The sequence below is a fragment of the Haliaeetus leucocephalus genome, unplaced genomic scaffold (assembly GCF_000737465.1).
Source record: "Haliaeetus leucocephalus isolate CR32 unplaced genomic scaffold, Haliaeetus_leucocephalus-4.0 Scaffold207, whole genome shotgun sequence".
In the NCBI taxonomy this organism is placed as follows: Eukaryota; Metazoa; Chordata; class Aves; order Accipitriformes; family Accipitridae; genus Haliaeetus; species Haliaeetus leucocephalus.
Window position 1 is genome coordinate 863855 of NW_010972643.1, and position 16923 is coordinate 880777.

A 16923-nucleotide genomic window follows, 5' to 3' on the forward strand; every position below is an offset into this window, starting at 1 on the left:
GTGATGACAATGAACTAGAAAGACTTCTGAAACCAAATGAGCACGTGCTAGTAAACTGGCCTGTGGGAAAAAGAAAGACAGAAAAACACCTGGTGAAAATTGTGTACATGAGTGGTGAGTGCAGTTCCAGAGCATTTGTCTGATATGAAATTTTAATCTAGTTTTAAGGTATTGCTACCTGGTTTTCTGTGCTTTGGCCTTTTTTTTTCCATCACTTCAAGACGACCCCCAAGAGCTGGTGCAAATGATGCAAAAGATATTACGAGCAGATGAAATTACAAAAATACAAGTCCTTGGAAAAGGCAAGAGGAAGAGGATAGAAATGATATTCTCAGAAAGTGAGGACAGTGACCTGGATAAAGAACAGGTGAGTTTCTCTCTTTACGTGCCTGATATTGGTAGGCCCAAAATGGAATGAAACAGACTGTAACTATTGATTCTTCACACTATAATACACAAAATATGTATAAGAAAGGTAGGAATACCTTTACTATTCTTCACATGGTACCTCTGCACAATAACCTGTCAGAATAATTAGGCCAATAGATTTTGTCCTTTGCTATTTAAAGAGAAAAGCCTTATTCAAGACTTGGATGCTCTGTAGCTACATTACATTTTCTCCCATAAGACAGAAATCTGACCACTGCCTAAGAAAGGGAAGGAACCAGGTTTTCTGAGCTTTGCATTGTGCTGAGATCTGTAGTGACAAAATGTAGGGAAAGAAAACATAAATCTTAACAAAAAGTTACAAACATATTTTGCAAAAATACTAACCAAGAATGTCAAGCGCACAGTGAATAAAAGTTTATGGTGTACTATGAGATACTGTAATGAAAGGCTTTATAGGAATGCAAAGGCACTATTATGCTCTTGTTTACAGGGGAAAATGATGAAGCATATAAAAAGAAATAAATCATTGCAGGCATCTGCTCCTGCCAACATCCTGAGTCAACTTGAAACATCTTTAATTAACAAACAGGTAAACATCTCATCTTCAGCAATTTTAATGTATTAAGCAAAAGCAAACTGAAATGTATTTGTTTAGGGGAGCATATGACTTTTTTTTTAGTGACGTTAACAGTTCTAAAAGACATTACCTTAGAAAATTGGTGAATGGAGAACAGAGAGAAGTACCTAACAGTTACGTATTACACTGACATTTCATTTTTAACTTCAATAGGAATGGTAACAGCTATTATTAAAATGCACTGACTGTTTATACATTCTGTGTACAAAGAGAATATTCTGATTTAGCCAGATATTTTCATGTTAGTTTTAATGCTTTAATTTTATGTTGTTGTTGCTCTAGATAGCACGGTTTTATTTTTTTTTCCAGAGAGAACCGTATTCAGGAAGCAACTTTCTGTACAGTGAAAGTAGCAGTGATGATGAAGAGCCTTTATTTCAACTATCCAAGGTAGAACTGTGTGCCAAAATAAAAAGTCTCAAGAGGAAGCTGAAAGACACCATGAGAGAAAACTGCCGCCTAAGGCAGTCCCTGGTGATGCTTCAAGGTAAAGTCAGGGGAAGTATTTTGATGAAGAGGAAAGCCTGAAGGTCATGAAAAACTTGATTTATAAGAGCCCATTTGGATGGGTATTATGAATGCCTAAGCACCTGACACGATCAAGGCCTACCATTAGCATCAAAGTCTTTGATACATGGCAACATTTAATTCCATCAGCACTTAGAAAAAACTGTCTTACATGGAGGTCAAGCAATTGTAGAGCTAGAAATAGAAAAATCTGTCTAAATCCTGTCAGTTGTTCCCAAGAGAACCTTTCTGTATGCTGTGTATAACCATCGTCTAAACTCAAATACTGATCAGTCCAACTAGCCTTATTTATTAGCAGTCTCTCTTGATCTACTGAAATGTCATTTATTCTGGAATGATTTCATTTCTAATTACTTTGGTAATTCCTCAGTATTGATAATCTGAGTTAGTTCCAGGTGCAGCAAATTTAGTCCTTTCAGAGGTGAACCATTTTCTTCTTTTATAAATGAATCCTTCATCATTTTGCGATCATCTCTGAAGCCCCTCTTACTTGTCCCTGTCCATTACTCTGATGCAGCCAAGACTGAATCCAAAATTTTAAAAGATTAGTGAATGAATAAGGTTTAAAGAGGATTTGCTCCTTCCCTTGCCAGCTACATCATACCATCCCTAGACAGCTGTTGTGGTTTAAGCCCAAACAGCAACTAGGCACCACATAGCCGCTTACTTACTCCCTCACCTCACAGTGAGACGGGGAGGAGAATCGGGAAAAAAAAAGTAAAACTCGTGGGTTGAGATTAGAATGATTTAATAACTAAAGTAAAATAAAATGTAATACTAGCAATAAGAATAATAAAATACTATAATAATAATACTCATGAAAAATAATAAAATAAAATAAAACCCAAGAAAAAGACAAGTGTTGCACAATGCAATTGCTCACCACCCGCTGACCAATGCCCGAGCAGTGATCTGCCACCTCCTGGCCAACTCCCCCCACTTTATAGACTGAGCATGACATTCTATGGTATGGAATATCCCTTTGGCTAGTTTGGGTCCAGTGTCCCGGCCTTGCTCCCTCCCAGCTTCGTGTACACCTGCTTGTTGGCAGAACATGGGAAACCAAAAAATCCTTAACTTAGGATAAGCGCTACTTAGCAACAACTAAAACATCAGTGTGTTATCAACATTATTCTTATACTAAATCCAAAACACACCGTACCAGCTACTAAGAAGAAAATTAACTCTATCACAGCCGAAACCAGGACAATATCCACCCTTATTCTATACCATTTACAGCATGCCCAGATCCCATGCTTCCCAATACATTACCATTTAATCACCACCACTTTTCCTGTCTTTTAATGTATACACACACATATCATTCCCACAGCCTATAGGCCATCTGTTTCAAATGTCCGTTGAGTTCATTCAGTCTATGACTTTGGGCTCCATCCGTCATAACAGTCTGTCTGGGCAGGAGGGATGGTGTAAAGTCCTCTCAGTCAGCAGAACAGGATCGGGCACTGGTGTGGTGTGGCGGGTGGGTGACATTGGGCACAGCAGGAGGAGGATGTGTAGTGTTGGATTGTTGCATGCTGAAGTCAGTCCCAGTTCTATCATCACTGTGCTTCGCTCGGTTTTATCAAAGTTCATTCTTCCTTAATCTGAGTGATTCTTACTGTAATACCATTGACATAGCGTGTAACAATTATAATAATGATGACATACAGTGGCAGGATTATATAGCAATCAAGATTAGACAATTTAATCTATTGGCTATTCTCACCAAAATCAAATTGCCTTGTGGCATACATCAGATTTCCCCATCCTTCCACATCACCCACCGAGTCTACCCAGGTCCTTGAGCAAAAGCATTCCCACAAATGGGTTTGCCTTTGCCTGAGGCAGGAGTAATGCAGACCTGTTTAATTTGTTCAAAGGCTTGTTGTTGTTCAGGGCCCCATTTAAAATCATTCTTCTTAAGAGTCACTTGATAGAGAGGGCTTACAGTCAGACTCTAATCTGGAATATGCATTCTCCAAAAACCCACAAAGCCTAAGAAAGCTTGCATTTCCTTTTTACTAGTCGGTGGGGACATAGCTGCTATTTAGTTAACCACATCCATTGGGATGTGACAACGTCCATCTTGCCATTTTGTTCCTAAAAACTGGATCTCCTGGGCAGGTCCCTTGACCTTACTTTGTTTTATGGCAAAACAGCTTTCAGAAGAATTTGGATTATTTTCTTCCCTTTCTCAAAAACTTCTGCTGTGTTGCCCCATATGATGATGTCATCAATGTATTGTAGGTGTTCCAGAGCTTCACCCTTTTCCAGTGCATTCTGGATTAGTCCATGGCAAATGGTGGGTCTGTGTTTCCACCCTTGGGGCAGTCGATTCCAAGTGTACTGGACACCCCTCCAAGTAAAAGCAAACTGTGGCCAGCACTCTGCTGCCAAAGGGATTGAGAAGAACGCATTAGCAGTATCAGTTGTGATGTACCACTTGGTTGCCTTTGACTCCAATTCATATGGAAGTTCTAACATGTCCGGCACGGCAGCACTCAGTGGTGGCGTAACTTCATTCCGGCCACAATAGTCAACTGTTAGTCTCCACTCTCCGTTAGACTTTCACACTGGCCATATGGGGCGGTTAGAAGGTGAACGAGTCCTACTTATCACCCCTTGGCTCTCCAGTTGACAAATCAGCCTGTGGATGAGAATCAGGGAGTCTTGGCTGGTGCGATATTGCCGCCGATGCACCACTGTGATAGCGATTGGCACTTGTTCTTCAACCCTCAGCAACCCCACAACAGAAGGCTCCTCTGAGAGACCGGACAGGGGGACAGCTGTTCGATTTCCTCCGTCTCCAAGGCAGCTATACCTTTTGGGTCTTCAAAATACTCTGTCTTGAGATAATCTATGCCAAGGATGCACGGGGCCTCTGGGCCAGTCACAATGGGTGTTTTTACCACTCATTCCCAGTTAGGCTTATTTCAGCCTCCAACACAGTTAGCTGTTAGGATTCCCATGTCACACCAGAAATACAGATGGGTTCTACCCCTTTATAACTTGATGGTATTAGGGTACACTGTGCACCGGTGTCGTCTAGAGCCTTATACTTCTGTGGGTCTGATGTGCCAGGCCATCAGATCCACACAGTCCAGTAAACCCAGTTGTCCGTCTCCTCCACTTGGCTGGAAGCAGGGCCCCTTTAGTCTTGGTCATAGGATTCTCCACTCACCTTTTGTAAAAATAGATTAGAGTTCCTTCTCATAGTATCAGGAGTAAGATCAGCCCTTTCACTCTGTCTAGCACACTGCTCACACTGCCCACTGTAGACTGGAGCAGCAATTTTCCTGGAAGAACCGTCATCTGTGATTGTTTTTCCTTGCAATTCACATACCCATGCATCTAGGACCAAGGTAAGTTTTCCATCCCACTTCATCAAATCCTCTCTGTGTTCATGCAGGTAAGACCACAGGGTACCCTGTGGTGTGTACCTTCTATCTCCTCTCTCTGGAGCAGAGTGACACTTATTCCTGATAGGTGAGATATTGGTCCGTACAGGTGGGAGACAGAACTTATCCTCACATTGCTGGAACTCTTGAGAAAGTTTTTTGGCTAATATGTCTGGCAGTTTCTCCACAGCAGAGATGAGGGAGGAGGAGACACTTTCTTCATATAGCCAGTCATCCAGCCAATTCATCCATTGTTGGTCCCTCTTCATCTTTCCAGTCCATTACTGCCAAATCAGTTGGCATATGACGATGGTGTGTGCTCTGTGTAAACTTCGCCACGTGGGTTGCGTGCAGTGGACTTCATCTGGATCTGTGGGTAGCTGTGCCTCATCTGGGTCATAATAAGCCATCTCCCACACAGCTAATTCCCTCAGGTACTAGATATCTTTCTCCATGGTAATCCACTTGCCTGGATGATCTACAACATCTTCCTTGAAGGGATACATTTCCCTCATGCCTGACAGAAGTTGCCTTCAGCAGCTGAGGGCTTGTGTCTTTTTTCCAATAGCTTTGTCAATGCCCCCTTCCCTGGAAAGGGATCCCAGCTGCTTGGCTTCCCTACCCTCTAATTCCAAGCCACTGGCTCCGTTATCCCAGCATCAGAGCAGCCAGGTGATAATGTGCTCGCCTTGACGATGGCTAAAATCTTTTCGCATATCCTGCAGCTCACTCAGGGATAGAGATCAGGTGATTACCTCTGGTTCTGCCTCTTCCTCCTGTTCTTGTGATGACTCTGGTTCATCTTCATCCCCTCACTATGTGAACTGATTTTTTTATATTTCTTCTTCTGTATAGGGGCAACTGATACTGGTACTGGTTGATTCTCTGGTTCAGCTGCATCACCCATCACCGGGGTTTGAGTAGCCACAGTGTCTGCCACCAGCGTCTGAGTAGCCGCAGTACCTGTCACGGGGGTTGATCTCTGGGTGGTATTTCTAAATAGTTGTTTAACCCTAAACAGGACCTGAACCACATTCAGGAACATGCTGGTTCCTAGCAATAGGACCATGCTGGTTTCAACATCCCAAGGATATTAAAAATTTGCAAAATTCTCAAACGCTATTGTAGTTAGCTTGGCGGAGAAGGGGAAGATGTGCGAAGATGTCTCCCCCATAGATTGGCTCCCTGAGAAAAGGTAAAAAGTGTAATTATTAACAATTTCCACTAGATGGCTCCTGAAGTACAGAGGTGACGACAATGCTGAGTACAAATACCGGATTAGTCCCATGACTGATAATTTTATCAGTGTTACATAGTACAGCAAAGCAAAAACCTTGATCCACTTCACCTTATGGGTGATAAGCAGTAGCACAGGGACTGTATATGGCAAGTGAGGTGGTACATAACACAACTCTTAAGAACGAGCACTACGACTCTAAAAGCCAATAAATCAACATTGTGACTAGCAACTATTAAACTAATATAATGAATGCTTGTAACAAATTTGTTTTAACACGCTCTGGTTAGATCTGTCATTATCTCAACACTTCGGGCCCCATGCCGGGTGCCAGAAAAGGACTGTAATGGTTTAAGCCCAGCTGGGAATTAGGCACCACACAGCCGCTTGCTCACTCCCCTCCTTGCAGTGGGATGGGGAGGAAATAAGAAAAAAAAAAGTAAAAGTCCTGGGTCGAGATAAGAACGATTTAATAACTAAAGTAAAATAAAATGTAATACTAACAACAACAATAATAAAATATAGTAGTAATAATAATAATAATTGTAATGAAAAAGAGTAAAATAAAATAAAATAATAATTTTTAAAAAAAAGAAAAACACCCAAAAGACCAAGAAAAAGTCAAGTGATGCACAATGCAATTGCTGACCACCATTGATGCCTGAGCAGTGATCTGTGCCTCCTGGCCAGCTCCCCCCAGTTTACAGACTGAGCATGACATTCTATGGTATGGAATATCCCTTTGGCTAGATCAAGTCAGCTGTCCTGGCCATGCTCCCTCCCAGCTTCTTGTGCACCTCCTCGCTTGCAGAATATGGGAAGTTGAAAAATCCTTAATTTAGGATAAGTGTTACTTAGCAACAACTAAAACATCAGTCTGTGATTAACATTATTCTCACATGAAATCCCAAACACACTGTTCCAGCTGCTAAGAAGAAAATTAACTCTATCCCATCTGAAACCAGGACAACAGCCTCATATCTCTTTATTTTTTTTATTGTCGTATGATTTTGCAAGTGCTTATCAGTTTAATTGCCCACCTGATTCCATTCCATGTTATTCATCTTGGTTTGAATCATTCATCTCCACCATTTTGAATATTATTTTTAAACATTTACTTAGTGTCTAACAAAATTTCTTTACACATTTAGGTCCATTTGCCTTGCATCTTAAGCACTTTTATTAGTCTTTTACAATATTTTCTATAATTTAGTGACTCTGTATCTTGCTGATTCTTCATCCCTTGCATCTTTTTGCTCTGAATTGATTCTTCTTAATGGACTCAATAAAAGTTTATATTTGAAAATAAATATTAGTTGGAGAAAAGGGTATTTAAAAGATACTCTGTATAGATTGAAAAAGAGGAAAAAAGTCTATGCAGTCTATGTAACTTCTTTGAAGCAAAAAAAAAAAATCAGACATAACATCACTTAGCCCATATTCGATAGCTTTACAGACTTGTAGAGATTTTGAGACTGCAAAAACAAAAAAGAGAAATAGCCTGCATAGTGCCATGATTGATGTAAACTGATGGTTCCTCTTAGTCTTGCAGAGAACTGATCTATCCTATTCTAGAAACAGAGCCCAGATCTTCATGGGTGGGGACAGCAGAATGGCAGGAAAACATCTGAGAGAATAGGAAAAAAGTATGTTAAAGTATCTTTGCTGACTACTTTGACTCTTTTGCATCATGACACAAATCTAATTGAAAAAATATACATGCTTATGTAATTAGAGTCTGAAAGCTTTAATTATTATTTTACCCCTCACTTTCCATTTGATTTCAGTGTTGCCACAGGCAGTCACCCATTTTGAGGAACTGGTAGGGATGGCTGAAGCACTGCTCAAAGGGGGAGTGACATCATCTACGTCCAGTCTGCACTCACATGCTGTTTGGAAAGCATCTAACAATCCAATAGCAGATTCATATGCAGTTATGCATAGTAACTCTAGCTCACCAATAACTTTGAATGTGGAAGATGAGGAGCAACAGACCGAAAAACAGGTCAGTTAACAGGCAATTTTAGGCATAAAAATTAAAACTTCATACAATACAAACTTTACTGTTATAGTATAACGAATATAAAAAATAAGCATCAGTAAAAATCATTTTATCATCATTCAGCTGATGATGTGACTTGTGCAGAAGGCTCTTTTCATGACAAACACTAGACTTAATTTAGTGTGCTGGTACACTCTCAAACTTGCTTTGATTTTGGTGGCTTTGCACCTCTATGACTAAGGGCAGAATGTAGATATGTGAAGAAAATACTGAGGTCCAGGAATAACTTCCAGCCTAATGTTTTGGATGCCAAAGGGGAATGGTAGTATTTCAGAGGTCATCTTAGAAAAATACCATCAGTCTGTTTAAACTGTTAATAAGTAAATGGAGAATGGTATGTTTCTGCTCTTGTTCCAGACACTGGCCAGCAGTTAAGTAGAAATACATATATATAGATACTGAGTAAAGATGTTCCCCATTGTCTGTAATTATAACAGAGCACAACTGAGAAAGCTGAGGCACAGAGGCTGTACATGAAAAATGTAAAGACACAACCAGAAGAATATTTCAGCTTCTGCATTCACAATTTACCTATACATGCTTATGCACTGAGTCATGCCGGTCAGTGGAAGCCATTCTCGTGTGTTGTCATGGGGTCCTAAAACCCAAAGAAATATATTAAGAATTATCAAGGTATGATGTTTTGACTGAATATTGCAATACACAAAATTTGACCTAACATCTCCAAAACAATAAAAAGACCTAATTTTCTAAGCAACCTAGCCTCACTTAATAGAGGTAGCTCAAAATTACCCATTAGGAGAGTTCAAATACTCCGGCTGTACAACTGCTGTGTGTAGAAGTCACTCTTACAACCCAGGACCAGATGTCACAGTTCTTAAGGCATGTCTGCATAGAGGCAGGACTATTAGCTTGGGCATACTGTCATGCTCCCAAGGCTGTACAAAATTCAGGCCAGAACTGGACCACAGCCAGCCTGCATGGAGTGCAAGCAGAAGGATTTAGATATGTCTGAACAGGTCCTGTCTCCACTAGTGAGTAATAAGGATTGCACGGTGAAGTGTTTGCTAGGATGAATGGGGTCCTTAGTCTGCCCTGCACTTGCTTCTAAAAAAAATCAACTCGTGTGTATAGTTCCAAATGTTGAGTGGTATGCAAGTTCAGCATTGATCTCAAGCACACAGTTTTCAGAGATTACTTTTGAAATTGTGATTTAAAAAAAGAAAATTAAAATATATTTCAGAGGTAATACTATATAATATTTCTAGAGAACGTCAATAGTTATGCTTATGACCAATTTTGTTTTCCAGTTCAAGATCGAAAAGTGGCAGATTGCACTTTGTAACAAGAGCAAACCTCAAAAGTTTATAAATGACTTGATGCAAGCACTTTATACACATGAATACATGGCTACGCACAGCCTGACAGGTGCAAAGTCCTCCTCTTCAAAGGATAAAGCGGCAAAACCAGCTATGAATCAGAATGAAGTTCAGGAAATCATAGGTGATGACTTGTTATCATTGCTCACTGTGGCAGTGACTTGACAGAGGGCTTTCTCTGAGGGAGGGGCTGTAATGCTTAACAGCTGGTCTACTCAGGTGATGTGCTGTTTTGTATTTCCTTCTTTGGCTACGTACTTTTTTAAACCATCTGTTACAAATACTGTCAGTGAAATGCTAAATAGTAGTATTTCTATTGTGTGAATTTTGTTGGTTTTATTTAAGTGGCTACTCAGGCACAGTGAGCCTTTGAAAAGTTAATCTACAACAGTCAAACTTGGAGCATGATGATAATGGATAAGGGAAAAAGAGAGGACACACTTGGATCAAATTTAAAATTGTGTCTGCTATATTCTTAAGTTAATGAATGTTATGAATTCTGACATTTTAAATAGCGCTGGAGGCAAAATGAGACAATAAGTATAGAAGACAAGAATAGTGATCAGAGAAAGAAACAAAATTTGTTTTATGCTGAGGTTTAAGGCAGAAGGTGTTTGGTGCATAGGAAAGAGAATCATATCAGATGGAAGTAGCAGTTTTAAAGAAAGCAGTATTTTGTGAGCACATGAAGTCTGATTTTTATTGGATTCACACCTATAGCTTAATACTTGAACAGCTGTCCTGGTTGTGGCTGGGATAGAGTTAATTGTCTTCTTAGTAGCTGGTACAGTGTGTTTTGGATTTAGTATAAGAATAATGTTGATAACACACTGATGTTTTAGTTGTTGCTAAGTAGCGCTTATCCGAAGTTAAGGATTTTTTGGTTTCCCATGTTCTGCCAACAAGCAGGTGTACAAGAAGCTGGGAGGGAGCATGGCCAGGACAGCAGACCCAAACTAGCCAAAGGGATATTCCACCATCATTCCATCATTCCAATCAAATGTCATGCTCAGTCTATAAACTGTGGGGAGTTGGCCAGGAGGGGCAGATCACTGCTCAGGCATTGATCAGCGGGTGGTGAGCAATGGCATTGTGCAACACTTGTCTATTTCTTGGGGTTTATTTTTCTCTTTTTTTTTAATACTCCTTTTCATTACAATTACAATTATTATTATTATATTTTATTATTATTTATTATATTATATTTTATTTTACTTTAGTTATTAAATTGTTCTTATCTCAACCCATGAGTTTTACTTTTTTTCCAATTCTCCTCCCCATCCCACTGGGGGTAGGGGGAGTGAGTGAGCAGCTGCGTGGTGCTTAGTTGCTGGCTGGGGTTAAACCACAACAACAACATAGCCTAAATTCCTGTACTAGAATCCTTCCCCATTGCCATTCCCTTGGACTTCCCCAGTTCTCTCGGTTCCCTTCCCAGCTTAGCTCCATTTTCTGTACCTTGGTCCAGTTTTGTTGGAGTTGGCTAGCAGTTTCAAAAGTTCTCAGTTGCAGAAATCTCTTTTCCTTAGGAACCTAGCTGGAGAAAAAGGCCCAAAGTCAAGAGAGAGAAACAGGAAGAGTGTGTTAACATGGTGAAAATATATTTAGAGGTGGTAAGATGAGACCATTTCAGAATGATGTATGAGAAAAATTAAATAGATTTCATGGGATGAGAAGAACGGTTGGACTCAATGATCTTAATGGTCTTTTCCAACCTAAGTGATTCTATGATTCTATGAGCTACTAGTGACTTTTGTAAAGGTGGATTCTAGAGAAGGGTCTAGGCAAAACTGAAAAGGAAAGCAGAGAAGATAATCAGGACATTGAATACAGCCTGCCACAGAGAATTCAGTGATAAAGGGGAGCCTATAAAGAAGTCAGAGAAGTCAAAGAAATCTGTTAAAGGAAATGGGAACACTCCTGAATTCAAATACAAAAGTGTCAACATTATACGAGAGAAAAAGAAAAATAAGAAGGAAGCCTGGGAGTTCTAGGACTGTAGAAAATGAGTTAGTAGATCAGATTAAAGAAGATAGAAACTGTAAGACTTCAAAATGGAATTAAAGGGGTGAAAAATCAAGAGAAGGGAAGATGATGAAGAAGAGGGGAGCAGGAATCACATTCCTGTTGTTGAGTCCTGTTAGTATTGCAGTCAAAAAGGTTAGTCCAGCAAAGCAGAAGGGAAATTTTTAGGGAAAGAGACATCATCTGCAAATGAATATTAATGAACAAAAACTGTAAGATTCAGAGGCAAAAGGACTGACGAGAATAAGAAAAGGACTCTGATCAAGAAGAGAACAAAGGGAGAGAGGATGAGCAAACACAAATCACTCACTACAGGAAGCCCTTGTGGCCCTGGAATTCCCTTTGAGTCTGCGAAGAGCAAGCACAACAATATGGAAGGCACAGAGAAAAGCAAGAACTGGCACACGCAAAATCAGTGAAATAGTGTGTGAAGATAGCAAAGTAACTAGAGCTGAAGCTGAAGTAGCTGGAAATTTCAAAGATGCAAGAAATGCATTTTTAGATCACACATCTGTTGTTTACCTGATTTGGAGGCCTCATATATCGTTTCTTTATTTTGCAGGAATCACAAAACAATTGTTTCCAAACACAGATGATGCTTTAATTAGGCGAATGATGGGACAAAAACTGAACAATTGCACCAAGAAGCCGATTTTAAGCAAAGATCTTAACTCAGGTGCTTTTCAGAAGCATAGCTTTTGGTAAGTCTTAAAAACATTGTAGCCTGCAATGTGTAATTCCATATCTTGCCCTGTGGTAACAAAATCTAAAAGCAATCTTAAAATTACCATGAAGATACATGTTATATATGCATTGCCAAGTAGGTAAGTATTTTCGTAACCTTGTATAAAAAGTATGTAGTAGAGAAGCAGCCCAGCTTAACATTACAGCACAAAAAAAGTTGTTCATTCTAGACAAAGCAGCACAAGGCTATTAAATTACAGGAAGAGAATACAGAAGTAAACACATGGAGTTACTTTGATCAATATGACTATTTTAGTTTTGGCATTATTTACTTTTCTTATTATTCTCTGTAGGCTCTCCAGGGCCCAGTCAATTCCATTTTCATGACACCTGTTGTGCCACAATTAACCCACAAGTAAAGATAAGGAAAATCACACCTCTTTTGTACCTACTGATAAAAGTACTGTGGGAGAGCTAAATAAATTAGCAATCTTTTACCGCCAGAAGAGTCTAAATTATTGGGGCAGAGGAATTATTAAATAACATCTTGCTCATTATGGCCATTCTTACCTTGTGAACAAGACTAGTCTAAAAGTGTTGAACTCATCCCTATTGTTGGTGAAGTCAGCTATTTGCATAGTACTGTTTCCACATATACCCCAAATATGTACTCCATAAATACCACATATCACAGAATAGTTGACGTTGGGAGGGACCTCTGTAGATTGGCTAGTGCAACCCCCACTGCTCAAAGCAGGGTCACCTAGACCAGCTTGCTCAGAGCCATGTACAGTTCGGTTGAGTATCTCCAAGGATGGAGACTCCACCACCTCTCTGGGCAACCTGTGCCAGTGCTTGATCACTCTCACAGTGAAAAAGTGTTTCCTGATGTTCAGATGGCACCTCCTGTGTTTCAGTTTCTGCCCATTGCCTCTGGTTCTGCCACCAGGCACCACAGAGACCAGGCTGCATCTTCTTCACACCTTCCCATCAGATATTAATACACATAGATAAGACCTGCTTGAGTCTTCTTGAGGCTAAAGAGTCCCAGCTCGCTCAGCCTCTCCTCAGGAACAGGATAAAAGATTAACAAGGAACAGGATAAGAGATTAAAATCAGTGAGACAGGGAGAATAGATTTGTCCTTACTTAGACTTTCCATACTGAAGTAATATTTTACTTCTTCCTAGTGCAGTTCTCTCGTGCATGTTTTAAAATCTGTATTTGCAACTGTAAGTCACTTTATAACAAACAAACAAACAAAACCAACCCAAGATATTTGACTATGTTACAACACAATTGTTTGAAAAGTAGCAGTGCTTTGCTACCAAAATTCCTCCCTAAGCCACCTGGTAGTACTCCATGGACCACCAGTGGTCTATGAATTACTGCTTAAGAAATACTTAGATAGTATCTGTTGGAAGAATCCATATACACAGGTTTTCCCATCTGGAAACAACAAACAAATGCACCAGCCTGACTAAAATACAATTTGTTATGTTAATGCTTTTCTTCTAGAGATGAGAAGGCTCCATAAAACAAAGGTCCTCTGTATTTGTAACATACAGTGTGCATTGATTCACTGTAGTATTTTTCCTTGCCCTTGACACAAGTGGTAAAAATAACAGCATAGAAACACAAACTCTGTCTCTTTGAAAGTATTAAATCTTAAATATTTCATATTTTAAATCTTTTTTTTTTTCATCAGATGAATCCATAAATTTTGCTAATTCCTGAGTCTTCTCATGTACATACACAATATTCCTTGAAGCCTTGATGGGAGGATCTTGAGCTAGCACTATAACAATTCTGGGTTGTTTTTTAATACTGCCTATAGACTTTTAAATTTAAACTTGTTATCTTAAAGATATCTTTATGTCTGTTATTGACAAATGCTTATGTAAAATGCAGTCCAACATACATTGAAACCAATGCAGATATTGCCTGCATAGTCTCTCTTGAGTGGATGCTTATTAGAATGCATTTATAATGGATTCATTTTACATCTGTTCAGAATTTCCTCACTGTAAAAGCATTTAAGCACCTTGAAAATAATCAAGATAATGGTGGTGATTCCTTTAACTCAGATGACACGAGTTTTCTTTGTAAGAAAACTAGGAGAATTTAAAAGTGCTCATAATCTCGCTGTTACTCCTTCAGTTCACCTTCCAGCTATAAAGTACAGAGAGGGGTCAAGAGAAAAACCTGTTGCGCAGTACCTTTAGTAACAACTTACACACAAGTAACTAACTTTTAAAACTGGTGATACTGCAGTTTTGATCTCCTCCCTTGCTGCTCTGCCTTCCTTGCCCACCTCTTCCACCTTTCCCCAGAATACAGTTACAATTCAAGAGAAAGAATTTGGAGTCAAATCCAACAAGACAGACAAGTCACCGTCTCAGATTCATAAGGCTGAGGTGAAACAAGGAAAAGGGGAGTATGTCAGTGAAGGAAACTAGTTAACTAGTTAATAAACTCTGCTGGTTGGAAACTAAGAACAGTAGTAATTGCACATTTAATGTTAGTATCTCAAGCTTAGTTATAAATTGTCTCAACAGTGGTTCAACAGCTACTTCTCAGGGCATCATCTCTTCAGCTGTTCCTCTCAGTATACAAGACCAGCAGGATGATGATTCACTAGCTGCTAATGCACAAATTCAGCAAAGTGACAGCTGTCTGACTCTTTCACCTCCCACCCCACAAGGTCAGCAGGAGTGCTTCAAGCCCACTTCTTCTAAGATGGAGTCTCATCTCATCAGAAGCTCACCAGTGGCCTCTCCCAACCAGGGTTGTGGACAGGATCTCAGGAATTCAGACAAGGAATGACAGAAGGTATTTCATATCAGTTAAATTCTCAACGGAGATTAAGAAGAAGTATAAAATAAAAAAGACATAATATCTAAATGGGCCTAGCAACAGTGGACATATATACTGCAAGCAGAGTAGAAGCCTGAGAACCATTTTCTCAAACAAATGAAAATCCCACAACCTAGAAAAAAATGAAGGCATATTAGTATCTTTGGCTTTAAGATATTATTCAATATATGCATGTTATGCAGTAATTCAAAAAATGTAAACTTTTTCTGAAGAATATAAGTAGAGTTCCCCTTAGTTAGAAAAAGTCATTATTTAAAGTAATACCAAAAGAATGTGTAAGAGGAACCTTAAGCCCCTTGATTTCACCTTGACAGCTGATGGAAAACTGCTTTACCAATCAGAGACAGCTATTGGATATTATTAATACAAAAAAGATATAGAGGTATGAAAAGAGAATAGAAAAATTTCTTAGTGAGATGAAGACTATGGCCAGCACAGAGTCAAGTGAGCAAAAAAGAAGAAATAAAATGGATATTTAAGGATGCTGTTACCTTGGAAAGAAGAAAACATTCTTAGGGCAATGAAACTGCAGCTCTCAAGATGTCTGCAGGAAAGAAGCAGTTCATTTTTAACCTCTGGAAGCTGGAAAGGCAATGAAAGAAGCCATGTTCTCTCTTAGCTCAGGAAAGAGTTCTCCAGGATAGCCTGTTTGGTTTTGGAGGCCATAGCTTCTTTCATAGGCCTTCTGCTGCTGTTACTCTGCTGGTTTGGCAGCTCTCACTCTCTCTTCTTCCCTGAACATCATGTCCATAGGATAAGGGTGCCTGATCCCTCCAGCCAGGAAATGGAGGACAGTCTCTTGGAAGTGATCAGTAAAGGGCAGAGTTGCCAGCCTCTACTCCCTGTGTTTCGACTGTGGTATGCTACCTCTTGCTTAGAGAGAGGGTGGACAGGTGGACATTCCTCATGGAACTGGGACCAGAAAAATCCCAGTAACTGGGCAGTTCCTCTTGAGATGTGACACCACTTGTCCCAGGGAGCAGCTGGCAGTCACACACCCTGTAACTGCCTGAGGAGGAGGGAAGGTACTTTTTTTTCCTCGCTGGCTGATACCAGCTTTACAGGATGCTGGTAGCATGGGAAGGAGAGAACACTTGGATTATAGCTTTCATGCTTGAGTGTCCTTCTCCCAGAACAGAGAGTACTAGCAGTTAAAACTATTTCATACATGGCAAACAAGCAACTAAGGAATCAAGATGAAAAAACCCCAACATAAAGTTGAAGAAATCTAGCTTGATTTGAGGAGGATTTCTATAACTCAGGAGATCTGAGTTACAGAAATAAATTAGAAATAGTGTTACGGTGAATGCTGGGCAAAAAATCTGAAGATAAGGTTAGCAGCCAAATACCTCTAAAGGGAAGTGCTGCAAACCTAACTGTACTAGAACAATGCACTAATAAAATGCACTGTGGAGAAGACTTTTGTGTGGGCTGGGATATGAATTAACTGATCTGCTAGCCTTTTCCATCTCTCATGTCTATCAATTCCTTGTAGATAGAATCCAGATGAAAGCAGGTATGAAATATGATGTAAGTTCTAGCTCATGTTCTTAACTACCATCTATAAAATGTAACAGAAGGGTGTTTGCTATTATGTACATTTTGTATATGTAATTGTGTGTACAGCATATAAGAATGTATATAATTAATCATATTTTTGAAGCAACTTTCTATCAAATAAAATGAAACATTACTACGTCTTAGTTCTATTTTATTGTCCTTACTGTCTTCTGGGCCTTTTCT

The 16923-nt window shown here is 39.6% G+C and overlaps 1 protein-coding gene across 1 annotated transcript in view; it reads left to right on the top strand.

Annotated features, from left to right (window-relative positions):
• Positions 1-247: 247 nt before the first annotated feature.
• BEND6 (BEN domain containing 6) overlaps positions 248-16923 on the top strand; it is a gene marked incomplete at its 3' end in the record, with an annotated part of 28088 nt that continues 11412 nt past the window's right edge. Inside the window, exons 1-7 of the mRNA XM_010566379.1 lie at positions 248-367; positions 1337-1514; positions 7981-8198; positions 9527-9719; positions 12183-12321; positions 14862-15007; positions 16676-16710. Of these exons, the coding sequence (XP_010564681.1) occupies positions 248-367; positions 1337-1514; positions 7981-8198; positions 9527-9719; positions 12183-12321; positions 14862-15007; positions 16676-16710 (1029 nt within the window). The remainder of the gene's footprint in view (positions 368-1336; positions 1515-7980; positions 8199-9526; positions 9720-12182; positions 12322-14861; positions 15008-16675; positions 16711-16923) is intronic.